This window comes from Athalia rosae, chromosome 4, assembly GCF_917208135.1.
Source record: "Athalia rosae chromosome 4, iyAthRosa1.1, whole genome shotgun sequence".
Taxonomy (NCBI): domain Eukaryota; kingdom Metazoa; phylum Arthropoda; class Insecta; order Hymenoptera; family Athaliidae; genus Athalia; species Athalia rosae.
The window spans coordinates 12,559,138-12,586,039 of NC_064029.1; the positions used below are offsets into that span (position 1 = coordinate 12,559,138).

Sequence of the window (26,902 nt, forward strand, 5' to 3'; positions counted from 1 at the left end):
TGTACTTGCAGCTGTACCAACTCCATTTCAATTGGGAGTATTAAGTGAGTGAAATTATTTTATTATTCTTCAAATAACTAACTTTGTGAGACAGTATTCCACTGATGAATGCAAATAACTTTTCAGTCTTTACTCTCTAGTTATTTGGTGATCACATTGAAAAAATAATGTTGAAATTTTCAAGTACTTCTGAATATTAACAATTGTAAGTCCACAAAAACTTTAATGAAACAAAATTATCTAAACGTACTGTGAGTACGATTTTAATAGTTACAATGAACATAGAGTGCAAATGATGAGATGATTTCTTATTGCACTGGCTGGTGTATCATGCTCTAATATCAACTTGTGTGCATAATTAAAGCAATGCCGATTTGATGTATGTTAGAATTGAAATGGGTTAGCAATTACAGCTGTATGTGTGTGTGTATGGTAATTAGATTTTGGTATTTGGATTCATATAGTACGAGCTTTATTTGAGATAGAAATTCCACTGATCAGATTTAGTAGAATTTTCAAACCCAGACCCCATGTGGATTCTTACTGGTAGGGACTGCCGTTTCAAGCTGCCTCGGTGAACCAATCATTTTACGGGTGCTTCCAGGTTTGAGTGCCCCTGAAATTGTTTATATCTTACTAGCGTTTGATTAAATAAATGTTCTTTTAGGAATTCTCTCTTGCAATTGTTTAAATGCTTCTTTCACTTTGGAAGATAATGAAATGACATGCGATATGTTAATGATGATAAATTGTGTCACCTTCGAGGAGATGTTTTATTTGGTCATCCTGAGATGCAACTGCAAGACTTTGCAAATTAGCTTCCTTCATATCAGCTACCAAACGTTCAACTTGTACTTTTTTTTCAACAATGGTCGATTCTAGATCAGCCACTTCTAATATCAAAGATTCTGCGCACTGCGTTACCAGTTCTGCTGATCGCTTTGCATGTTCTACTTCAGACTGTAAATGTTCAACCTCCCCAATTATTTTTCGTTCCATCATCTTTCTTTCATCAACCTCACGACTCATTGTGTGCTGTTCCGATGAAAGCTCCTCTATCACAAGCCTGCAATTTAGGAGATTCAATAAAAACATAACTACGTTAATTAATTAATCCCAAGGCTGCCGCAATGGGTAAGAATCACGTTTTTTGGTTTGAGTTAGACTAAGTTGTTATTGGTTGAAATTTCAATTTAAGGCAGAACAGTAGGATTTGAAATAATAAACAGACAAGTAAATGAATATCTTCAACCGATTGAAATTCCTTATTATAAAACGTATATCGATGAAAATGCTTATGTGTTTTACGTAAGAAAGAGAGAGAGGAAATTTTTTTATTTGATGTTATTTTGAAGCTGTACCTTATATGTGTGTGTCTTGTCGTTGATGATGGTCGCTGTGATTGATGTGCTCATTGTGTGATGGTGAAATGTTTGAGGAGTACTATGTCTGTGTGTTAATCTTCAAATGGATTGCGTGTTTTTGGAGAATATTGTGTTGTTCAAACTTGTACTGTATCATAGATTAAGGTTTTTTTGTGGGGATATTTTTTGGTACATCAATTTTGATATATATGTTCAATGCTACTAGAATGCATAGTCGTTATGATACATTTTTTATTTATTGGAGCGCGCTCGATCTCCTTGATCGACACCTGATGTTGTAATGTCCGCTGAATTCAGCTCTACTTTTCCCCTCTTTTTCTTTTCCTTCTTTTTTTTTTCGTCTCCTTATTCTGTCTCTCTTTCATACTCATCTCGTCCTCATATTATATTAGAGGACTATTCGGGCCTCTATACAAACCTCTAGACTTATCGTGACGCATATGATAAAAATGGAAAAGGAATTTTTACCAAAACAAACAATTATTCTCAGTCAAAAATGCCGGCAGTCTAGAGGTTAAATAGGTATAAGTTTCCAAATTGTTGTGTAATTTACAGATACAAAGACATTGCGTAGAATTCTAGAATGTCAAATTGTATCGAAATTTCATGTGATTGAATACCTAATTTTGTTCTTGCACTGCAGCAGTTCTGTTTCACAATTAGCAAGCTTGGACCTGAGCAATGTTATTTCCGATTTTAAAGTCTTCTCTTGCTGCCTGACAATTTCACTTTCTTCTTCTACATGGGCTAATTCTTTGAGCTGCAATAAACGAGTTCATGATAAATGTCATTAATCTTGCATATTTTTATAAAAAATATCACGTATTGAAAAGTGCAAATACAAGAATAATTTTACTTGGGTACCTGTTCTTCAAGTATACGACCCGTTGATTCGAAGCGGTTCACCTCATGAGAAATAAAATCCACCTGATGTATTTGTTCTTTATTTTTGCTTTCTAGATACAATATCTCTGCATCATACTGAAAATGAATGAATGAGCACAATATGTACTTTACCAATCTTATACACAATTAATTTTTCACAAATACCTTTGTCAAGTCTGCTTGTTGTGCATTAATGGTGTCACGTTGTCTATTGACTAATCTCACCAGTTCAACATATCGCTGAGTGTAGGCAACAGTAACCATGTTTTGCATCTGTCCCGGGGCTTGATTGCCGCCTTGAGTCTGATTCTTTTGCTCGTGAAATTCCTAGAAAGTTACAGGTAATTGGAGGCTTGTGGTATTGAACTCCGATACTGATTCTTTTTTATGGAATACAATTGCATTGACAGTGTATTTTATTGATCAGTAAATTGTGACGGCTATGGTCACAGAGCTGATTTTTCTTTGGCCTGTTTCTGGGGTACTCATGTAATACCTGAGAACTATTTTCAGAAGGTATTCGGTTTTGAAAAAGTCATATTTGAAGTGCGGACCCTGATGAATACAATTCATCAATACAAACCTTGAACAAATTCCTCTTTAACTTAGTAGAGTTATTTGGTGAAGATTGTTCCTCTTTATGAAGCTGTGAGTTTCCTCCGCTACACATTGGCGAAAATTGAGATCTACTGGGGCTGCTAAGATTTGGTGGAGGTGGATCTCTGTAGGGTGGAAGAGTCCTCAAAACAGGAGACACTAGTCCAGGTGGGTCTCGGTATGGAGGTACTTCCCGTATTTTCCTTTGCTGTATATACGCATTATCTGAAAAAAACCAGAGTTGCGGCAGGATTCTGAAATTCATTACTTTATCACAACTGTCATGAGGATGATGGGAACTTACGTTCGCTACTGCTTGCTCGATTCGGAGATTGATTTGCTTTATGTACTGCTTTATGAGCAATTGTTTCTTTTGTTTTCATTTGCTGTGTCGGTTGGACTATTGCAACATTTTCCATTTGAACCTAAACATTTTTGACAACAGTATAGTGAATAGGTGCAATAGCCATGCACTAATAACTCAAAACTAAGATTGTTTGAACAAATGATGAGTGTTCATGATTCTTTTCTCTCATCATGTGTCAGTAGACTAGACAACGATGAATACTATTATATAAAGTTGCTTATCAAAATTTATTTCTGTTACTGAAACTGAGTTTCAACGGTGTCGGTGTTTTGGAACCATTGTGATGTGATATCTTTGCTACCTGATTTAATTTCTTACCTCCGAAGCGCTGTCCGGTATATTACTAGAGAGTCCACCAAATGTAAGTGATGTTCTGATGTCATGACTTCGTTCCATGCTTCTGGAGTCATCGATATCCGGAGAAATGGAGATCATGGGATTGCGCGTGGAATCTTGCCATTCTTGAGATGCGGAACTGGTATGTTTTCCCTCTTTGGAATGAGTACTGTCAGGCTGTGGACTGGGAAGTCCGTTTACTTGAGATCTCTGCGTGGATCGACCACCCAAAGGTCCTTGAGTCTTATTTCCTTCAGGTGACGATCTTCTTAATATCAATTGGACTTCTGACGAATATTCTCCCCATTTAAGCAAAATCTGTGAGATTGAGTCCAGAAGTTAGAATTATCTAATGGTGTGGAACACGCCAAAAACCACACGTTTCGTTGGTTATTGGAATGGAGCTGACTCGACACACTGACTAATCAAATTGGCTCTAATGGTTGCATTTTAGCAAACACAAGGAATTGACATACTTGTGCAGTTTCGATACATTATAAAATCCAGGAAAATGACATACCTTCAGTGGATTTTCATATGGAGCTAGTAAACGTTCATTGGTACGCCAACGCTCAATCAAGGTAAATCTGCCTGTTTGGCCAGTTGCATGAGCTAACGCATATACCACATCCTTTGAACAGAGCAAAATTTATCAAGTAATAATTTTGATGATCAGCTTTCAAGTAGTCATCTTAATATTGTGCGATAAGATTGCCAAACCTGACACGTTGTGGTCTCAGTAACTCCGCAAACAATGCGCTGGAATCCTTCTACCCAGACTTTCAACTCCATCGTGTCATCTGAACTTGTTAATTTGCTTGATTTCTTGCATTTTCTGTTTGAGATTTACTGTCGAAAGTGACAGCATATGTATATTATCAATACCAACATACTCATTTGTTATATAACTTGACATGTCTCAAATATTACACTCCAAATTCGAACACATCATTGTCCAAGTCTAAGATCAAGAAACTCAAAATAATTATAAGCACAGATTAGTTTTAATGACTATATAAATTATTCTATAGTATTACTTTTTTTTACCAAGTTTTCATAGTACATTAAACAATGATACGTGTAAATACCTAGAATTTTTTATGCTAATGGTGCAACAATTGGTTCAAATTTTCCAGGTCTTGATCAGCTTCTTTAAAAATAGCAGTTTGAGTTATTTTAATTATGATGGCTATTTATGGATAGCAGGTTGCAGCTAATTATGGAATTTTCTTTCACTAAATGACCTGATGTTGGCCATTCATTGTTCTATAGATAGAATTAAAATAAATTAAATTCAAAACCACTAAAAAGAATTTAACTACACATAACTGACGCTTTTAATGACTAGTAAACTTATCAACAGAAAATACAGCTGCGTAATTCTGTGTATACTAGTGGGAATATTCTCAACAAGTGATCAAAAAATTTAGGTAAAAGGGGCGGTATTTTGGTGAATAATATGACGAGAGATTAAATACACGCAGAATGTGAAGCGTAATCTATGGAATATCATAGAATGTTGATCGCTACTGACCAATATTTTGAATAGTTAGCAAGCTTATGTTCTGCTTTCAATACATTGAACGTGAAGAAAATGGTGAAAGAATCGACGAATTTTAGTTCACTTCGTCCAAATATTCAAAGATTGAAGTGTAGAAACCAACAGTATAAACAGGTTAATTACAAGTGGATGTCAATTGTTGCCAAACACACAACGGTTGCGATTGTCGGGATGCGGGGTGAAAGAAAAACGTTTGGGAATCGGTCGGACTGTTATTACCAGTTGAAGAAACCAATAAGTGAATAAGAATCTAAAAAAAGTGAAGTTATCGAACGGCAGTGAATTCCGCGACACGGTTTTGGTTTTACTAGGTTTTAGTTGGTTTTACCCACTGAAATAGAGATAACTCTATTTCAGTGGTTTTACCCTTACACCACTCCTCACTTCAGGCACAGAATTTCAAGCTCAATTTCAGGCTCACAGACAGAAAAGAACTCTAATACGCCAACTAGTGGCTACTACTGTAACCTCTCAAAGTAGGCTAAATTATGAATGTTCACATGTGTCAGATCATATCAATAGCAAATATTTCAACTGTTTTCATAATTATTGTATTTTTATAAAGCTCAAAATTATTTTCGTCAACTTATAGGAACATTTTTAATCTATCAAAACGAAATTCCCATCAACACCTAGTAAAAGTAATATATTGTTATGTGTATGGTTGTAAAGCCCGGTGCACACGACGCTTGTTTTGCTGCTGGATTGCTTGCGAGGACCCAGGATGGCTACTCTGCTGGCTGCGCGGCAAGAAAGTGACGTCACTGCTGGCTCCGAAGCGTGCTCGCGTGCTAGATTTCGGTGATAGATTGTGTTGCTATTTTCTTTTATGGCTTGCTTGCGAGATTGAATGGCAGCTTTCCATTGTAAACATTTCTGGTGTATCCCTGAGCCCGGATTGGTCGCTTACGACAGGAATGTTTACACTGTGTGATACTCGTAAAGTGAAAAGATCATAATATTTTTCGCGGTTTTTCGTTAATTGAAATATTAATCAATGGCTCCAAAGTAGTCTTCGGAGCAAATAAACGTCCTAATACACGCATACAAAGAAGAGCAGTGTTTGACGGCAAAAGACTGTTCAAACAAATTCCACAGCTTAAGGAATCAGTTTAATAGCCACAGCACAGCCAACGCGCATAACGGCAAGCAGTGTGAAGCCAATCTCGCAGGGAAGTCATCATAGCATCTACACTCAACGTCATAGCACTCACAATCAGCACCGCTGCCAACTTCGATCCCAGCGGCAAATCTAGCAAGCAATCCAGCCGCAAAAAAAGCGTCGTGTGCACCGAGCTTTAGTGATCATAGAAATAGATTGTAGATTTCATAGATTTTCGGTAATTATTTACAAGTGGGGTCTACGCTATTTTTAGCCATAAAAAATCGAAAAATTAACATTGTATCTTCAATCATTGTATCATTGAAGCAATCTCGTCGATTCTCGTACCACTTTCCCAGTAAATTTGGCAATCAATTTTTTTAAATTAAACTCTAAAGTTCAGTATTTACATGAGTGTTAAACACCATTTTCTGCTCTGATAGTCAATGTTTTTATGTAAGATAGTTCCTATATATTAGACAAGTGCGTTCGACACCAAATACAACTATCTCTCTCTCACCGTAGGTCGCTACACGAAATATAGGCTCGCGCGCGTTCCAGTTTAGTATAGAGTTCAGTGCAAAAATGATACGGTGCGTTTTTTCAATTTTCCTCGAAAAAATGAAAGTGTAGTCATTGTTACAAATAAGAAGAACTCGATCGTTTAAATGCATAGGTTAAATTTAGAAAAATAGGTAAGCTTTTGAAAATCGAGAAATGGATCAAGCAATTAGGTATTGTAGTAACCTTACCGCAGTTTAACAAGAGCCCTATTAATGATGTTCTCACCGCCCGTAAAATTCCTGCTTTGAGGTGTTACATTGACGAAAGGACAAATTTCTTGAATTGACACACGCATTGTTTAATTCGTAGTTATTGAAACATGAATAGATCTGTCTAACAATAAGTAAAAATACCATTTAAACTACGGAGGAATAGTCGTAAACATTCGTAGGAGCCTATCTGTAGTATTTCATATTTTAGCCACCAGAGGACTGATATTCAAGCCACGCCTATTCGAAAGATGCCATAAAAATCCGTAGATCATTTAAAAAATACAAAAGATTTGCCATCTCACATACGCAGAATTCATTGGGGGTTCTGGAATGTAATGAAGAGTTCAAAAGTTTTTTCACGTCCTTTCAGATATACATGAGAGCATAAACTATGACATTATATGTAAGCATTATGGCCTTTCTAACATAATTGATTAATTTTTACAAACTTCGTGTAGCAGTGCCAACATCTATTCTCATAAGATAAAATCATTTACCTATTGATGCATCAACTAGATTTCAACGACATGGCAATGGTTGAAAGTGTTGCTGGAACAGAATCGTGGGATACAAGAGAGAGCGATGCAGCTTGGAGGGCTAGTTTCAAGCACTTGGCTTCACCCCATCCTTGTTCAATACCAAAAATTACGCCTGCAGCAAGACAATCTCCGCAGCCACTGACACTAACTATGTTTTTTTGGTTACCTCCAGATGGAGAAATAGCAGAATATAGTCGTGTTTGAACTTTGGTCTCTTGTAGCACAAGGTGGCCATTCTCATCGTAAAAGGGATCTGTATTTGTTGCTTTTCTAGATACCTGTAAATAGATGATGTAAGTTTTGTACAGTAATTTAATATTTCAATATAGTAATTTAATAATATACTAATATTAATACTAATATTAATTTAATATACTGTGGTATCAGAAATTCCTGAGAGTCTACAGTTATGGTATCAATGTGACTTTGTGAATTGAACATATGATTTATGAAAAAATTTCAATTTTGTGAGAAATAAAATCGGAAAATTGATTAAATTATGAAGAAATCCAGTTCCTTTTGGAAGTTCATACGTCTAGTCAGTTATAATTTTTTCATTATCAGCTGTACTATGAATTTTCAATTGAAATCATTGAATATTCTATTAGCAGGGTAATAATTATACCAGAAGCCCTTGAGACCCAAGTGTTGTCAAAACAACTGGAATGTGTTCCGCCACCTTCTCAGTAATATTCTTAACTGTGTCTATATTAAGACTTGAAGAGTCACTAGGTACAGGAATTTCCAAGTATCTAGCAATGGCCAACAACTCATTTTGGTTGGGGGAAACAAAGTGTAGCAGACTTTTCCAGTGTTCGTTATTTTGAAAAATCTTTGTTGCCTTCCTCGCGTCTGTTGGTTCGTACCACACTGTAAAAAGGCATAATAATATCAGTAGCAATGATCTACCTTTTGTTACATTAAACATAATAAAATCAATATTTCATAATAGTCGGGACAAGAATAGCGTCTGGATTTGTTGTTATTATTTCACTTTCTGACAATCAAGCGGTTTGTCGTTATCATTGATAATCAGTGTGTCTGAATTTGAAATGAAAATTCCAACATCCGGTTCGAAACTACCATATTAAATAGAGAAAAAGGTTCAAATAGGAGACCTAGCGTTAGTTTATACTTATAAAGTAAAAATAGGTTGATCAATTGTGTGGTAATTTTACAAATGATTTTGAAATGAAGGGTTGAATGAACTAGTAACGTCAGGAACGACGTCAGGCTGTAATTGGTTTTCGCCAATGGCCGACCTGCATGAATCAATCGTCATATGCGTGAAGTGTGCGGCATTTACTGAACTAAAAAATAACAGTTTTGTTGTGAGCTTGTATGTACATACGTACGTATGTACGTACGAGCTTGTATATCAGTGGCTTGTGTAATCTCGTAATCAGTCTGGCATTTCCTACGCTCTAGTAAACAAACGAATAATCCCAACAATAAATCAACAAAATTGAACGTAATAATAAAATTAATATAATGGGCAAGTCTCGAACTTCAAAGGTGGCTGCTATCTGTACTGGGCTAGCGTTTGTTTTTGTGGTTATTGCATTCACCACGCCCTACTGGCTAGAAACGGATGGTAAACTAGCAGAGCCAAAGTTCATCAGACTCGGTAATTTTACAATAACAATTTTATAACTACATTGAATAAAATGACACTGTGGGAGTACGTCCACTTTCAAAATTCACATGACGAGGGTGAATCTTCTTCTCCTTTGTGATTTGGATAGTTTTCCATTCAATTTTCGAGTCACATTATTTACCACTCATTTACCTAAGTTTATTGCAATCTGCAGCCTATTATTTGAATTAATCTCCCGATGCAAAGTATTATAGATTCTTAACTTGTGAACTCTTCTACATTTCATTGTATGTTACTGTTTTCAAGAATGTAGACTTCTTATTCAACAACAGAAATTTTTTTCAAAACAATGAAATCCTACATGTTTATGTGTATGATATTCAAATTACAGGACTATGGCAGGTATGCTTCAAAAACTTCAAAGACATAAGGCATCTCTACGACACAAGATTCAACGACTGTTGGTGGATATTTGAAGAGGAATATTACATAATCCAGGATTTTCTACTCCCAGGATTCTTTGTGGCGGTGCAACTTTTCTTTACACTCTGTATGACACTGCTTTTAGTTGGAGGTTTTTTAACGCTCCTGTGCACTTTGGGATCTCGTCAACATGAAAAATATCAATTATATCTTTGGGCTACTGGGGGAACTCTGACTCTTGCTGCTACATTTGGCTTAATTGCAGTTATAATATTTGGAGCAAAAGGTGACGGTCGTGATTGGATGCCTAATTGGGAGCATAATGACATTGGCTGGTCGTTTGCGTTGGCAGTAGTTGGTTCAGTCTTACTCTATACTGGGGGCATCCTGTTCCTGATCGAAGCTCGGAGAACCCGGAAGAAAGAGTCACATATTCTTGTCGAACAGCCAAGAACTCATACCAATATTTAATTATCGAAGTAACAGGTAGTTATCTATCCGACCATTCCAAAAAAGAAGCGTTTCATCCATACTCTCGCTTTTGTATTTAGATTAGGTGTTTTTTTTTATTTCCAACTATTTACCACCCCTAGGGTGCTCAGCCTCTCCAGCTGTTATCACATACTTTAAATAATAAATTCCGTGGTTTAAAGTGCTTTTGATTGTTGAGTTTGACACACCTGAAGAACGGATTGGTGTTTGCGATTTTTAAAGGCAAGGAAGCTACAAGAACTAAATTGTTATTTTTATTCAAATATCGACTTTGAGAGCGGTCGTAAACAAGCCTCTTAGCATTTAATTTGTATTTACCATAAAGTGTATAGGTAGATACGAAACTGCAATCACTAGAATTAGGGAGTTCAGTACTCATGGTTCATATTTTCCTTTTATTTAGACCTCCAGCCCGTCTGTACGGCTTGGATATTTAACGCCTGTTAAAATGACCGAAATCGACTTTATTAATTTCGAATTATATGACATAATTGCCATACTAAATCGATTGACTCTTCGCAAATGCTATTCTTGAAATGTCATGGTGCACTTTATGAAAGGCAGAAGAATTAGTTTTGCTGTCTGATAATTATCTCCAAAAGACACCTGATTTGTTATAGTATCAATTTATATTGATAGATTTCGAGTGGCGAGATTATTGAGATCAGTATCCAGTAATAGGTGTTGGTTTGTTTCTACACAGTGTCAATAGCGTTACATTCAATTCAATGTACAGACAAGCAATACGTTTCATGTCTGTATTGATTGGAACCAATGAATTTCGCGTGCAATACGAACTTTATTGCTTGACTATAAATTACAAGTATATGAGTATTTTAAATTTAATTCAAAGAGATCTACCGATGCTTTCCTGGTTTTAATCCGTCCACAATTAAGTGTAATTATCTGTTAAAAACATAATGGTGAAGTATTGATAATCATTTTACTACTGTGTTAGTTGTATAATAACCATAGATTTTTGAAAGTGCCTCAAGCAACTACAACATAACTAAGCGAATAATTGAAAAATATACAAGTATTTTCTAAACCCCTTTGTACCTTTTATATTATATTTATGAAAAGAGATCTTATTGTAATAAATATGTTAACTTATTAAACTCAACTCTCGTCAGTTGCATTTGCGTAACAACCTATTCTCCCATGAAAACAACAGAAAGCTAATATAATAGTCAAGTTCTATGCAGCGAACAAATGATGACCTCTGATCCTAGATCTACCTATGAATCACCTTTCCCTTAAGGTATACCAGTGCTGTTCATAGTCACATCAACGCTATGCAAGTAGTTTCTCTCAACAATTATAAAATAGTGGCAATAATTATATCCGTGATGCGTCTGTCCGTCTCTCCTTTCATCTATGTGTCAGCAATGTATCAGTTTCATAGCAAGTATGACTAATTCATAAGCTTCGTTCATAGATATAACATATGTTAACAGCTCCGGACCTAAGGTTCAGGGAACCTGATGCTTTGCGTTTTATCATTGATGTGATGAATGCTAGTTATTAAAGACTTTAAGATACGCCCAAATATAAACATTTGTTAGTTGAGTATTTTTCATCAAATCTGGAACATATGAGTTTCGATTACAGAAGATATACAGTTGTAAGTTTATTTTGGAAGAAATTTGTCATCAAATAAGCCTTTACAAGATAATTTATTTTGAATGAGAGGAGATATAGAAATGCACGTTACAATATTTTCTGAGTAAATTTCGCTACTTGAAAAACAATAATTGCCGTGTTTGTTGCAAACGCCTAAGCGATCCTAGCAACCCTGGGGCGCGCCCATAAAATTCGGTCATGCCTACCGCAAATGATACCCACCTACCTACACAATTGCATCAATGTATGTGCGTTTCATGGGGCCTTGTTCGGTCCTATGTATAATGAATGCTGTTATTCAAACGTAAATATGGCCGCTGTCAACGTAAACTGAATGTACTGGATGCAAGAGTAACAGCAGCAGGGCGTGGTTACTGGTGTTCCAGTATAAAATCGGTTCTCTTTGTTAATGTTAGTTTAGGATATTTGTGTCGCATCGGGCGACTGTCATTCAGTGATAAAATTTACGACAAAAGTAGTAACCATGAGTTCCTCATCAAAGAAGATAAGCTTATCTGGAAAGGTGGGAGTGGCTTTGTTTTTAACGGGGTTAGTGTGTATTTGCGTGAGCTTTGGCACCCCGGCATGGCTCGTCAGTGATTACAGGATAACAGGAGCAAAGCTTGATAAACTCGGGTTGTGGACCCACTGTTTCCGCTCTCTTCCTGATCCACAAGAGGCTGACGCACCCAAGCTTTATTTCAGTGGATGTCGATGGGTCTACGATCCATTCACCAAAAAATATTCTGATATCAGAGGCTTCCTTTTACCTCGTAAGTATTTCCCTCTTTAACCCAGACATTCTTTACACAATCTCTTTTTTTCAGACATTCAATTAGAATGGCACTAAAAGATTTATTAGATGCACCTCTTTGGATCTGAATGACAAAGATCGTTATTCGGACTCGGTTCCTTGTTTTGTTTGAATTTATTATTCACCTGACTGCTACAAAATAACCTCTATGCCAAACATGGATTGATGTGAGCTTTGATTTGGTGTTGCAGCTTTCATGGTAGCGACGCAGATTTTCTTTACAGTGGCTTTCGTATTGTGTGTCGTTTCATTTGGATTGGTACTACTGTATACGCTATGCTGTGACCCTGAACAACGACGTTACATTCAATTAATACGAATCATAGGATACCTATTATTGGTAGCTGGAATTTGCGGATGTTTTGCTGTTATCATTTTTGCAAGTCTGGGAAATGCTGAGGGTTGGATGCCTGGACATGAAAACAATTATTTGGGCTGGTCTTTTGGTCTGGGTGTCGTAAGCAGCATCTTATTATTAATAGCGAGTTCTTTATTTCTTGTCGAAAGTAATGTTCAGTGTAAAAAACGTGATCATCTAAAAGAATCTCAAACACGCTTCCAACTGGAATCTCAGGCTTAAGTGTTTAATCTGTTTTAGAAACATTTACTGGACTGGAATTAAAAGACTTTGAATGTCTTTAAAACGAGTTTTCTCAACCATTCAATTGCAGCTTTGTTCGACAAATAATTATATTTTCTGTCCATAGCATCTATACACAATATTCATGTAAAATGATATTTTTCAACTGACTGATAAATCCTGATTGTTGGTTATTAATATTGATTCCACTTTAATATGCAGATTGTTCATTTTCTTAAGTACTTCAGTAATGCGCTAAAACGGCTACACCTCGGATTGTAAGCTTTTTGTTGTTTTGAAGAAAAAAAATCACAAGAATTGTTTCTATATTCACAACAAATCGAGCAATAGGATTTCAAATTTAGTCATCAGTCACATAAGTTGAGGCTTGAAATTATATCTTTTATCTACTGTAAGTTAACTTGAATGATAACTTACCATGGAACTAATAATATGCATTTATGGTACATTTATTTCATCAAAATTGCATACTGACTTGACTTTTACTTATCATTTCAGCATTAACAAGAATAAAATATCTGAGCTAATTCTAATACAATCGAAATCGATTATACTATTGGTACATTACGTTAAACTCCTTGAAAATCAATCCATTTTACACCATCTGTCCGTATGCAGTATAATTGTTAATAGTGTATGTATGAGAACCTTTCTTAGTCTCATAAGATCATAGGATTATGTTGAAAAAATTTATTAAAAACTTCTAATTTGAGTTGAAATCTATCCTTGTGGCGTACTAATCTCTTCGAACGGTGATGTAGTACTGAAATATTTTCATCAATGCTATATAAGTTTGGAAATACCCTCGAAGAGCATTCTTTTATATCTGCTATGGCATAATAACAGTTAATTATTAGAATTGAGGTTTTTGCTAAATTGAGAACTCAGTTTCTCAAATCCGTCTCAGTTATGAAAAAAAATTACAGCACACACCCGAAGGGGGTATAAAAGTCTGTATGTTTATGAGCATCACTCCATGTAACAACTTGCACATTCCGTCCACTAATCGTGCCTAGTATTAGTTTTACTATTAATATTTACATTCGTGTGTACGATCCTTTTGTATTACAAATAAATATTTGAATTTGCATTGTTATCCCGATTATTACGTTCACAAAGAATCTCATTTGACCAAACATCATGGTCGAAAATCATTAAGAAATTAGTATGATCATAGATGTATTGAACCAAAATTCAAAACACGACACCAATTTTGAGATTCCTTTGAATTCGTTTGTCCTCAGACAGGTGTGAAATTTTTGAAATTCGTTTGTTATGATGGATGATGAATTAAATATTTAGTTGAGAATATAGTAAATACTGATTAAACCAATGAAACTTACCTGGAATATTGAATTGGGCAGAGATATTGAAGACTTCTGATAATGTTTCCAAAGGGAGATTCCCATCCAATACAAGTATAGTTGCCTTTCCCAGCTGGGACTTATATTTTCGTATGAGGCTTGGACTAATTTTTTTATGAGCCATCATTTCACCAACCCCAAATTGACATTCTCCGTGGATGTCGACCAGCGCCATATATCTGGTAATGCGTATTTCTGTTCAGTATATTGTGGGTTATAGTTACATTGATTTCATTTTTAACAAAATGATTTCAACAATTTTCAAATTATACCAACAGTAACTGATGTCTCATAGTATTTTGTATGGTCAAATACTTTTGAATAACACCAGCCGAATGATTTTGGATAGAAATCAAGCTATGATAACAGCAGATTGATGCATTGTACAATGATGTATGTATGTACATGCTGTTTTGAAGATGAATGTAAAATCCCTTGAAACCGACGGATATTTCATAGAAACTTGAACGAATAATCGGATATACTCAGCGTCAATGAACTTTCATAGGAAGTAAAAATTTAAGAATCAAGTTGATGTTCTTGGACATAGCTAAAAAATGAATGGTTTCATCTCTCTTCATTGAGCTGAGATTAGCTCTCTTTACCTTGCAGTGTTAACATCTTTGAGAACTTCAACCATTTCATCCCCGCCTCTAAGACTTTCTCTTAAAGTCTTCCCTGCAGCGTCGTCTCCAACAACGGATAACAATCGCGTTTTCTTAATTCCCAAATTGATCAGTGCAGCAGCTACATTTCGGCCAACACCTCCACAACTCTCACGGCTCGTTCCATTGTGCGTTCCTCCGTCAAACTGTAAAATTAAACAACTAAAATAGATTAAGGGACCCTATAAACCAACTCTCACTAACAATAAGTTTCAGTTAATTCAGGTAAACATAATCTTTGATTTTTGGTCCTAACTAATTGAGTACAAAAAGCTCATATGAAATCTCAAAGAAAAAATTATCAGAATTTAGATCAATCCTGCTCATATCATCGTGTAAAGAAAGAAATTGAGAAGTTATTGTGTAATCAAGAAACAGCAAGCCGATCAGATTCAAAATTCAATCAGCTCTAAATTAGATCAGATGCTAATGATTTTGAGAAAGTTGTTCCAAGTTCCAAGGTCGGATCGAGGTGAGGAAGCTCAACTTTTCATTTTCCGGGTGTATACGATAACTTTCTCGGCTGAAGCGGAAAGTTGAAAACAAAAACACAAAAAAAATTTGAATATCTAAAACAATTGCAAATTCAGTTCTAGAAACATGTAAGATAGCGGGGAGTGCAAAGTTTCGTATCATCGGTGTGATCTCCTCTGAACATAATTATTTGATCGTGCAGAAAACGTCCCGGATTAATCCCACTTTGCGACCCTCTCCCTCTGCAATTGCCTCCTTGCGCACGCAGCGACAAAAAATGAAGATTTTAGTTATCATGACGACCGCGAAAGCATCTCGAGAGGGTGAATTTGGTCAGTTGGGTTGCCTACAGCCAGGGAATCGAGATATCTGGTCAAATAATTTTAAATAGATTATTCGGTCCGCTTACTTCGCGTTGTGTCTTCCCCCCTGGCTGTAAAAAAAGGCAAACCAACGTTGTAAATTGAATTTGAAAATCAAAACGCGGATTATAATCACAGGTCATGATCAGTGCTGTAAACAATACTAACGATCGCTTCTCCGGCGTACTTAACAACGATTCGCTGCCGCAAATCTTGATATAGTAAATATGTCAAACTGAAAAATTCTGAGTGTAAGAAAGTACGTAAGAATTATAAAATCATATTGAAATTGTTGTAAGTTAATTTTTCGCGAAGTCGCTTCCACATAATCGAAATTCCGTCGCACATTAGCATGAACTTTAGTCAATACGATTCGTGTGGCGGTGAAAATATCCGAAAACGCGATGGTAGACGTAACGTGACCACAATTACAGGTATTATCCGAATGGTTGCTCTAATTCCTGTAATTTGACCGAAGCGGATGAATAAATCCAATACGGTGTCGTCTAACGATGTCAAATTTATTGAAGAAGGTGCAAATTAATCTATCATATCCGAGGTGAGTGCAGCAGCATCATTTCATACCATCTGTAACGAGAAAAACTCAACTAACAATAAGGTATCATACGATGACACACACAATATAAATACGCCATATTCAGCGACAACAAGAATTCCTGCAACAATTAGTCGAAGAGAATGTTTGAACTCACTATATTCTTGGTCACATCGCCAAGAATTATCCCATTTCGAACGCAGATGAGTAGGTATATGGAAACCTATTTAGGGAAAATATAATTTCTAATCATCGATCGAAAGCGGCCGTTATTCTTATTACGATTATTATCAAAGAAATCTGCACCGAAGAAGCGAATGGAATGGGCGTAAGGTTCGCAAGGGCTGGGGCAGGCGCGAAACCGTCAAACGATCGATTCAGTTCACCCTTACATATGATTTTTGAGGTGTTTGGTGTTTAATTGAAAGATGCTTCGAATGTCTTCGCGTGCTATAATTACAATACGTTGACATACAACTTTGCAACAAATCATTCGGGCATAAAAACTATGATATAATTTTTGCGACACTTAAATATATATATGTCTCTATAAATGGGGTAAAATATGAACTCAGCGTGAATGCGCATGTAAATTGTTGAATGTAAAAATCAGTTGATAAATTGTCACCGTGTAGTGCACGGTGATGCTGAGTTAAGGTTAACATCTCCTCGGATTTACGGATCCCACGATTTTGTACGTAAAAATTAAGGCAGTGGCATAACGAATATAATGCAACTATACGAGTCCAGGGGTTTGCTCGCCGATAGTTGGAAGCTTGCGAACAGTCGTGCGCGGCACTTTGGCAGTTGTAGAAATCGATATTAGAATAGAATATATCTTAGCTATTGTATGCCGCCAGAAGGATATAACTTCGAAGAATGAACGATTCACAAAATTTTATCCCTCGCGTTGTTGGCATTTTTTGTGCCTATGAGGTAAAGTTGATGGTCGACGCGATGTGCTGAAAGCATATAATCAATATTGTGTTATTTGAACAATCGATTATCTGCATTTTTGAATCAGTGAAATTAAAATCTGACTCCGATATGGTTGCGATTTCATTGAATCCTCTTCATTGCCCGTACTCGAAAGCAGGAGATGACTACGATATGCAATCAACGAGGTAGATAAATGAATATTTTATTATGAAAGAGGGGAAAAATAATTCCGGTTTGTTTTTCTCTTTGTGAGATCAATATGTGTATATACATACTACGTGTGATGTAGATAGTGATTACTGATTGCAAACCTACTACTGCAATGTAATAATTAGTAATGGAATGAGAGACGAAGAAAAGAGCTCTGCCGGGTATTTAGTCGCATTGCCAAATAGTCTTTATATAAGTATTGAAAATTACATAATCAATTATACTCTCGATATATTTAAAGCTCTGCTCGACAAATGTAAATAGATTTGCCAGATACAAAAGAGGAATTTGAAAAATGCGCGAGTCAATGTCAACTCTGTATAGTTCAATTTTGCTCTGAAAATAGTTGTGGTATAGTTCTTTGCAAAATTTGTTTTATTCTGTTGCAATTACGAAGTCATTTTTGCTGATTTTTTTTTTACCAAGAGTTATTCTGCCTTTGTGCATGTGCCCTAAATTCGATTTGCTAAATCTCCAGATCTTTTCTCCATTTCCACCGAACACCGAAACAATATAAGAAATGAAGCTTTATTTGTAATCTGGTTTATTTCTTGTTTTATATTTCAAGTACGATGTTAGAATGCTGTTATGTATGCAGGAAAATGCAGATTAAAAGAATTTATTAAAGTACATATTGTATCTGTTTCAGAATGTACTTGCATTCCCAAAGCAAGGACCAAGACCTAGTCAAGTGCATAGACAGTTACCTCATGCATTTGGAACTAACTGAGTGACCTTGAACCAAGGAAAGGTTGTTCGAAGATAAAGTGAAATAAGGGAGGATTGATAGTATGACGGTGATGCTGCTGCAACGCACCGCGTCGCCGCAATCAACGCACAGTCCAAACAACAATAACAGTAGCGCCAAACCTCCGTTTCTATTCCTGCTAGAACAGGGTACAACAGAACAGAGAAACAACATAAATAACAACAATAAAAGCGCTACAATTAATCGTAACAATAGTGTGGTTGTTGGCACCCTGGCCGCTACCTCGCCCCCCAACAGAATAGGTGGTAACTTTGATAGTGGAGGGGGCATCGGAGCTGCTGGCCAACTTCCTGGCGAGGGGATCGCAATGCGATATTATCGGCTCTGGATATACGCCTGCAACGTCGTCCTCTTAGGAAGTGCCCTGGGGTTTGTTGCGGCTGGTGCTCGAACTCTATTATTTTCTGGAGATGCACGACGTCGCCTCGTTCCAGGAGTTCCAGGGCCCTTTGATATTACAACCCTGTACGCAGTTCTTGCTTTAGCTGCACAATTGGGTCTAGTACAATTACTTGGCTGCGTGGCAGCTAGGAGACTCAGTGCGCGTCTTTTAAATGCCTACTGGTTGTTGCTCCTGGCTCTTTTATTTGGAGACGCAGTTGTAGGTGTTGCCTGGGTCTTCCGTTTTGAGAAAATGAGGGCAGAGCTGAGGCCAATATTGAGACTTCGCTTACAGACGGAATATGCTAAGGAGGCAAGATTTAGCGAGCAATGGGACAGACTTCAGCGGGAATTTGCATGCTGCGGTGTAACTGGGCCAAGAGATTTTGGCTCTCGATGGCCACAGAGCTGTTGTCTTACAATGGCCAACATTAGTGACACATGTCAGCAACCTTATGCCAGAGGATGTGACGAATCACTAATAAGATGGCTGAGAAGAACTGCCGATTTACTATTTGTTCTTGGATTTTGTGTCATTGCATTCACCAAACTATGTTTTCTTGGTATACTGAGGTATGAGATTCGAGAAATGATACAGAAAATACGCCTACTTCGAGAACCTCCACCTGCTGCTACACCCTTTGCACAACCCCTAGCTCAGATCGTTTCCGATCCAAGTAACAATAATGGAAGTATCCTACGCCGTACAACTCTGCAACCTACTTCAACTAACTCTGGTGAGTGAGACTGAACACAATGAAGGTTGAAACACAGAATTGTGTTTGTGGGAACTAGACTATGTTGTATTATTTATACTGTCACAACTGATATTCTTATGTCTTTCTGTTTTACAGGAAATGCGACGCTGTTGTTACAACCTGACGAATGTGGAGGAGGTAGGCATCCGTTGTTAGCAAATGCCTTACAAGATACAGGTGCTGACAGTGACACAAATAGTCATTGTGCTTTGATACTGGAAGAAACTCATCCATCACCGGGGAACCATAATTGTACATCAAAGGAAAAAAGCAATGGAAATAACAACTACGAGATGCGGGAATTCAACCGAAGATTGCTACTATCCAACGGTAACAGTCAGGTGTTAGGAATAGGAGGTTCGGCACAAAATAGACACACCTGACTATGGAGATGGTGGCGATACACCTGGAACCATTTTCTAAGAAGCAACAATAGACAGCCCTCCCAAGCACTGTTATATAAGTAAAAGAAACCTAATGTTTTTAATCTGCCACTAAGCCAGGAGCTTAAGAACAGTGTTATGTGTTGATTTAGGAACTCATATAGGTACACAACAAGACAGAAAACTAGTGCTACTGATTGTGTGAGAGACCTCATGATTGTGTGAGACCTTGGAGAAAAACAGGGAGTGCAGGTGAGTAGCCTTAATAACTTTAAAACGAAAATACCATGGAATAAATACTACAGAGGCTGCCGAACAAACAAAAAGCCTGTGGCTCACCAAATGATATGTATTTTCTCTATATAATCAAACTATATCATCGACTCTTTGCAGTAAGCAAAGATTTGAGGAATTATTAAAGACTAGGTTGTGCTGTTTAATGAAATAGTAAGGCTACAGCATCTTTGGCACAAGTATTCTGCGTTGATTCGTGTTACGAAGCATAAAATTAAAAATTAAATATATATGTATATACATGTATATAGGTATATTTGGGGAATTCCACGTTAATTCGATGAACCAAAAACCCTCTTCAATTTTTTTTGTGATTTTTCATATTATACCTCTTGGTTCAAAAAACTTCTTCGATCTTTTTCAAATTTTTGTATCCAGCCGTTTTTGAGTTCTAAATTTTCGAAAACTGAAACCAGTGTTGTGATTGATTTTTTTATAATTAATTTTAAAAATTACTATGGCCAGTGACGAAAATTTTTCGCTTATAAATAAAAAAGTGGGCAGATTGTTTTTAGAAAATATTGTGCTATTTTTTTCAATTTTTCTACCACCACAAACATTCGTTCTTTTAAACCACCAATTTCTTACTTATTTTGAGACAAAAATTGGTAAAATTTTTTCAACAAAAATTGTTCATCTTTAACCATAGTATCTTTGAGAATTTTTCCAAAAAACATCGATCACAGTGCTATTTTGAATTTTCGAAAATTCATAACTCAAAAACAGCTGGACACAAAAATTTGGAGACGATCAGAGACGTGTTTTGAACCAAGAGCTATGATATGAAAAATCGCTGAAAGAATCGAAGAGGGTCACTGGTTTGGGTTCATAGAATTGGTGAAATTCTCCATGTACAAGGTTAATCCGAAAGAGAGGCATTTATTTCAACAGCATATAAATCCCACCAGAGTAAATGATTTAGTCAAATATTGTTCAGATGAAAGTTGTAGAATAACAGAGATACAGGGATGCAAAGTTTCAAATACTGATACATTAATAATACTAAAGAACATGTTTCCAAGAATACTAACAAGTAAAAAAAGTTCGAAAAAAAAATACGACACAGAAATAAATGTGAAAAGAGTTCATAAATGCACTTAAATTCGGAAACTTTGTATTCCTGTATTTCCGTTATCGTATAACTTTGATAGGAATAATATTTGGCTAAATGACTTACTCTGGTGAGATTTATATGTTGAAATAAATGCCTCACTTTCAGATACATCCTTAATACATATAAATGTAGATATATGTGTGTATGTATACATATATGCATATATATATAATAAAATCAAAGGTAATAAAAATGATTGGCTTCCTAGCTAGGATTACATAAAAATTTTACGATCATCGAATCGCAAGCGCCAACGCGATGGATGCGTTCATCTACATGTAGACTGTATATATTATGCTGTAACTAGTGTTACAATTAAACCGCTTATTTTTGAGAAATGCCACAAGTACTGATTCATCTGAATATTAAAGATATGCGGGTATATCCGATGTTACTACAATGGATACAAATATACATATATGTTTTATCAAGCCAGAAAGGAATGAACCAAAGAGGCATTGTACCAACTGCTAGTTTCCCATTAATCTTTGTTTGGTGATAAAATAATTAATTACAGCAAAGTACTTGAACAGTAGTACCTGAAATACGTAATGACATTCTCACTGGTTTACACGTCCTTGGTTTTTTTACAAATATGAGATTAGATTATTATTAAATGTAATATGATTATAAAAATGTCAACGCTTAAACCTCGCTAAAACACAGCCTTTGCAGTTGCGTGTAAATACAATTATTTAATGATTTCACATTTACAAATGTTTAGAAAGCTGCAGCATTGTTGAAAATTGCCTAAACCAAAGACACGCGCTAAATAATAATTACCCTAGTCTGTTACAAATGGCCAAATAACAAAGCGAGGTGGATCAAATAATATTAGGATTTTCATATTTTTCTTAGCCATTCACACCTTTGGTTGTACTGTTTTAAGATTTTTTGTCGGGAATATATTATCGAGTTTGTTAATTTGAAAATACCAATGAAAGGAATGAAGAATCAGTGATTATTACCGAACTGTCAAAATGACAAAACTGCAAAAATGTACCTATGCATACAGTGATTCTGTTACATTGCAATGGGAACTGGTGATAGCAGAATGCTCAGGCTTGCCTACTAAATTATGTCATATCACTTAATTGCAAAGACAAAAATCATAATCATAATCAATGCGTATGATTGAAATATGTATTGGATAAAAGAGGCGGTATTGATACTGAGAAATGAACTTACTGATAAGCAAGTACGGATTATTTCATCTCATGGCAAAAGATAAAACTATTATTCACCTGGTTCAAATAGATCAGAATCATCATATTTTGATTATCGAGATATTTTCCACTTGGGTTGATTGGTAGTTTAACAGTCGTAGCATAAAGTTCAAGGATGTATCATGATTGTTATATACTCTATATTCCTCGCTTTGTTCAATTGGTCCACTCACTCTTGATACATACACAGTATCATTGAAACTAAGGCTTCTAATGTTCAGTAAATGATAGCCAACAAATAATTGTCAATGATATATTAACTGAAAAGAAGGAATGGAAGAAAGAAACGGAATGCGTTTACTAGACTTTGCGATAGCAATTCTCAAAGGATACAAATGATCAAGATTTTAGGAAGGGCAGTAAGAATGAAAAGGAAACAGAGAGCCAGCGAGAAAAAGAGAGAGAGAGGGAGAGAGAGAGAGAGAGAGCTTTGAATAGTGCCTGCTTTAAGTCCAAATACTGACAACTACCAAAATGCTAGATACTGTATTTATCTACTAAATGAAATAATATGCTATACGTTAGTAAAAATATTATCTTCGTCACAGAAAATATAGAAGAATAGTGTTGGATACAAGCATAGATATAATGAACGCGTTCAATATATCCATGCTAGTTTAGACTGGAAGAAAGAAACAGAATCGTTCAGCTCCTCACTGTATCACTTTAATTACTCTGACACAAGAATCGGAAGAAAATCTATCAATTTTGACGGAATATTATATATTAAACAATCAATTACGCGCAAATTAGAAATTTGTTACAAAAAATTATTCATAATGTAGATAGTTTATGTTCTTGTTTATTCTTTTCTAAAACTTCCGAATTCTCAAATACTAATTCTCAATTACTTTTTTACATATTCTCACATTAACGGCACAAGATACATCCAAATAACATTCAAAAATGTTGTAACGCTAGACTGAGAATTATGCTCAGATTATTCAGCCACTAAACTTGAACAACTGATTTCTTCTGATATTTTCTTTGGTGACCATTTTTTTTTTTCCGTATTACGTTTCTAGTTCTCTTTAAATACCTACTCCATTACCCTTACGTGTATATAAAAACTATTCATCTGTAATTACATAATGTTACCATACGTACAATGATTAATATGAGATATGAATATAATAAAAATTGGTTATTTAGTATAATATTTTGTCAGTTTTCAACTTCTACTTACATTTATCGTTGGCTCGGTCAACTGAACTATTGTATCAAAAATTGCTCCACCAATAACTATCTGAAAAAATAACAGATATACTGAAATGACGCTATATGTTCCATTTGTAGTATAACGAGAATAATGCATGACGTAATTTTTATCAAAATTTGCTTACAGGCCCGGTCTTCTTAACGTCTACGGTGGACTGAACGCTCGTGCTTCGATTATCTTCGATCTTCCGCACGGATAAATGAACCGCGATCTTTGCCGCGACTCTGGCATTATTTTCGATAAGCACTTTATCTACAAATACAGTCAAGAACAAAGATACTTAGAACAATTCATGTACATTGCATTTGTATGAATGGGACTGTTGGAATCAATTGTTTTCCAATTAGGGGCATTCTACTCAAGAAATTCAAGTTCGGATAAACTGTATCAATAATAATATGTCATACTAGAATGAAGAGATTTTCCAGCAGTAAGTTCGTTGAGCCTCTGTAGAAGAAACGGAGTAGTATCTTTCCCTTTAATATTTTTCTGGGCAGCATCCTTCAAGGCTTCGTGTATTGCAGCTTCGGCTTCTGCAGGATCGAGACTATGTTCCAGAGGTATTGGTACTGCCAACAATATTCCACCAGCAAATGCAAGCTCTCTTTGTGCTTTGACAAGACTTGCTGCATCCTCCGGAGTTGAAACTTGATAAGGGGATTGGATATTATCAACAGTCTTGCGACAATAAAAGGCAGGAAATGTTTTTTCTTCTCCTATAGTCACCACAGGTATTCCTTGAGTTTCCTGCAAAAAGGTATAACACAAAAGTACTTACAAAGGTTACTCATAATTAATAGTCGATGGTAATTGTCTAAGAACTATATATGAATGCAATAAATTTACTCAAACCGTGGTTGTAAACAATACTACTATATACGCTTATGGTTAAATGGGCTTCTTGCATTGAATTGACGACTTTACCGAACATAGTAGCAAGTGATAAATAATGAAGAATCACCTGTTTTGATCATTAGTTGGCTGGTTAAGCTTAATTTTCACTTACTAAGAACTCTAGAGTCTTGGGAATATCAAGAATAGCCTTTACGCCAGCACAAACAACTGCGACTGGTGTACGTCCTAGCTCTATTAGATCAGCACTGATATCAAATGTTGTTTCAGCAAATCGATGTACCCCGCCAATACCCCCTGTAGCCATAATCTTGATACCAGCAAGATTTGCAACCAGTATCGTTCCGCTGACTGTAGTCCCCCCGTTAAGCCTATTTGCAATAACAAAGGGGAAGTCTCTTCGTGAACATTTCACAGTCTTTGCGCTTTCCGTTGAAGCAAGTTTCTCCAATCCATTTTGGTCAATACCTACGCATACTCTTCCACCCAAAATACCAATTGTTGCAGGACATGCTCCCTAGAAACCATGTGGACATATGAACGATTCATTGAGTTTATAATTGGCAAAACTTTGGGACTCTGTTTTCAATAATGCGGAACAGATAAATGTGAAGGGACTTCCTTTCATATAAGAAATTGGTGAACACACAAATTGTTGAATAATTCTTGTTGAATGATAATAATGACCGAATAGGAAGCCACATTTGAGATCTCTCATATTTTCGATTTAAGGCTCCGCGTTTTTATGGGTTTCTTGTTGAGTTTTATTTTAACTTTTGACCGATCTTGTGTAGGCAGGTGGGTAAGTTCCAGCAACACCGATTCCCTTCAACGAGATCTATCGTTACCTGCTTTCTGATTATATCTTCAACTCGTAAGGCGGTTTCTATATTATCAGGATAAGGCATTCCATGTGTAATTATGGTCGATTCCAAGGCAACAATGGGGCGATCGTTTTTCTTGGCTTCCGTCACCTCGTCGTTGTAAACCAGAGAATGACTATCAACACCAAACCCTCGATTGCCGACCAGGAGATGATTTACGAAGTGTTGCTTGAAATTGGGGACAACAGAGCGGATGCACCACACGCAAAATACACGAGTCATGACGAAATGCTCGTGGCTTTTTAATGCCACTGTTGTCTGAATTACTGACAATATTTGAGATTAGCACTGATTGTTAGCAGCCAGAAAAAGCCGGTGTCTGAACACAAAAGTGTACAAGCATTGAGAATAGATCTATTATCAATGGTATGTGATAGTATAGATGATATGAGCAACAGTCTAGGGACATCTGCGGACGACTAAAAAGACCGCTTTAAACAAACAACGGTGTTCTAAGTGGAGGATGTAAACATTGCGCGATTTGATTTAGGTTCACGCAAAATATCACTAGTCGAATTTACAGCAGCGCCACAGCAGAGGTAGGCAACGAATTCAGAGCTGAATTCGTTGGAGGTAGGGGAATCGCATCGACCGGCCACGATCTGTTATGATCCACGGCATGTTTACCAAAAATATTAGAATCTATCTGTCGATAATATCGTAGAAACCACGACTGATGTTGTTATCTTGATCAGAGAAATGACATGGTGAATTAAATAGGATAGGATGATCTCCGTTGATGACAGAGTAAACACTTGCCATTGATGCATTCGAAATGAGTGTTGTAAGAAAAGGACAATAAACGAGACGCATTAAGGATAATAATGGCATGCTAACTTCTAACTGCTAACTCCTTCAGACTGCCAACGCGTCTCGTTTATCGTTAAATCATCGTTGAATGGCTGTGTCAGTTTTGTGAGGTGACAACGCCGTGGATCATAACAGATCGCGGCCGGTTGATGCGAGTCGAGCGGCGCCGGATTCCCCGACCTCTGCTGTGGCGCTGCTGTAAATTCGACTAGTGATATTTTGCGTGAACTTAAATTAAATCGCGCAATGTTTACATCCTCCACTTATGAACACGGTTTGTGTAGTACGCACGTACGTATGTACGTATGTACATACATACGTACGCCTAGTGTGTTTGATCTTGACCCTCCTAGCGGCCAAGCGCGTCGAGTTAAATCGGACAACCTTCTACTGCCGCCGGCCGCCTCGATTGCCGCCAATGAGCGCTCGCCTTTGACGATCACGACGAGCCTTCATTGGCGCTCGTTGCTAGCGACCGAACTGCTCAGAGTCAGCCCAATGCACGTGGCCGCTAGGAGGGTCAACATCAAACACACTTGGTGTA

General features: G+C 36.5%; 4 protein-coding genes across 14 annotated transcripts; 2 read left to right on the plus strand and 2 right to left on the minus strand.

Moving 5' to 3' along the window:
• Window positions 1–435: 435 nt before the first annotated feature.
• LOC105691178 (ras association domain-containing protein 8) lies at window positions 436–7,121 on the minus strand. 6 transcript variants are annotated; one of them, XM_048653659.1, is made up of 12 exons: window positions 5,351–5,514; window positions 4,659–4,720; window positions 4,291–4,419; window positions 4,091–4,201; window positions 3,553–3,888; window positions 3,172–3,292; window positions 2,854–3,092; window positions 2,436–2,597; window positions 2,250–2,366; window positions 2,006–2,145; window positions 759–1,066; window positions 436–616 (listed from the first exon to the last, which is right to left on the minus strand). In XM_048653659.1, exons 3-12 carry the CDS (start codon window positions 4,360–4,362, stop codon window positions 516–518), a joined length of 1,707 nt encoding a protein of 568 aa, XP_048509616.1. In that variant the 5' UTR covers window positions 4,363–4,419; window positions 4,659–4,720; window positions 5,351–5,514; the 3' UTR covers window positions 436–515. The 6 variants fall into 6 exon arrangements, with proteins under 6 accessions (XP_048509616.1, XP_048509615.1, XP_048509614.1 ...); XM_048653658.1 differs by having other exon boundaries at window positions 5,255–5,514; XM_048653657.1 differs by having other exon boundaries at window positions 5,105–5,514.
• LOC105691177 (pseudouridine-5'-phosphate glycosidase) lies at window positions 5,660–26,027 on the minus strand. Of its 3 annotated transcripts, XM_048653636.1 has the most exons (11): window positions 25,513–25,992; window positions 24,819–25,181; window positions 24,220–24,559; window positions 23,937–24,064; window positions 23,780–23,839; window positions 16,549–16,551; window positions 15,068–15,273; window positions 14,442–14,641; window positions 8,174–8,418; window positions 7,507–7,826; window positions 5,660–7,334 (listed from the first exon to the last, which is right to left on the minus strand). In XM_048653636.1, the coding sequence occupies exons 1-10, from the start codon at window positions 25,768–25,770 to the stop codon at window positions 7,518–7,520; spliced, it is 2,112 nt and encodes a 703-aa protein (XP_048509593.1). In that variant the 5' UTR covers window positions 25,771–25,992; the 3' UTR covers window positions 5,660–7,334; window positions 7,507–7,517. The 3 variants fall into 3 exon arrangements, with proteins under 3 accessions (XP_048509593.1, XP_012264907.2, XP_048509594.1); XM_012409484.3 differs by lacking the exons at window positions 5,660–7,334; window positions 16,549–16,551 and having other exon boundaries at window positions 7,341–7,826; window positions 25,513–25,988; XM_048653637.1 differs by lacking the exons at window positions 5,660–7,334; window positions 7,507–7,826; window positions 8,174–8,418 and adding an exon at window positions 12,450–12,784 and having other exon boundaries at window positions 25,513–26,027.
• Window positions 8,773–11,183, plus strand: LOC105691182. The gene is made up of 2 exons (XM_012409502.3): window positions 8,773–9,175; window positions 9,537–11,183. Exons 1-2 carry the CDS (start codon window positions 9,040–9,042, stop codon window positions 10,037–10,039), a joined length of 639 nt encoding a protein of 212 aa, XP_012264925.1. The 5' UTR covers window positions 8,773–9,039; the 3' UTR covers window positions 10,040–11,183.
• On the plus strand, window positions 15,780–20,474 carry LOC105691180. 4 transcript variants are annotated; one of them, XM_012409498.3, is made up of 4 exons: window positions 15,780–16,222; window positions 16,398–16,522; window positions 18,318–19,555; window positions 19,673–20,474. In XM_012409498.3, exons 3-4 carry the CDS (start codon window positions 18,460–18,462, stop codon window positions 19,957–19,959), a joined length of 1,383 nt encoding a protein of 460 aa, XP_012264921.2. In that variant the 5' UTR covers window positions 15,780–16,222; window positions 16,398–16,522; window positions 18,318–18,459; the 3' UTR covers window positions 19,960–20,474. The 4 variants fall into 4 exon arrangements, with proteins under 4 accessions (XP_012264921.2, XP_012264920.2, XP_012264922.2 ...); XM_012409497.3 differs by having other exon boundaries at window positions 15,780–16,522; XM_012409499.3 differs by lacking the exons at window positions 15,780–16,222; window positions 16,398–16,522 and adding an exon at window positions 16,555–17,643.
• Window positions 26,028–26,902: the final 875 nt, after the last annotated feature.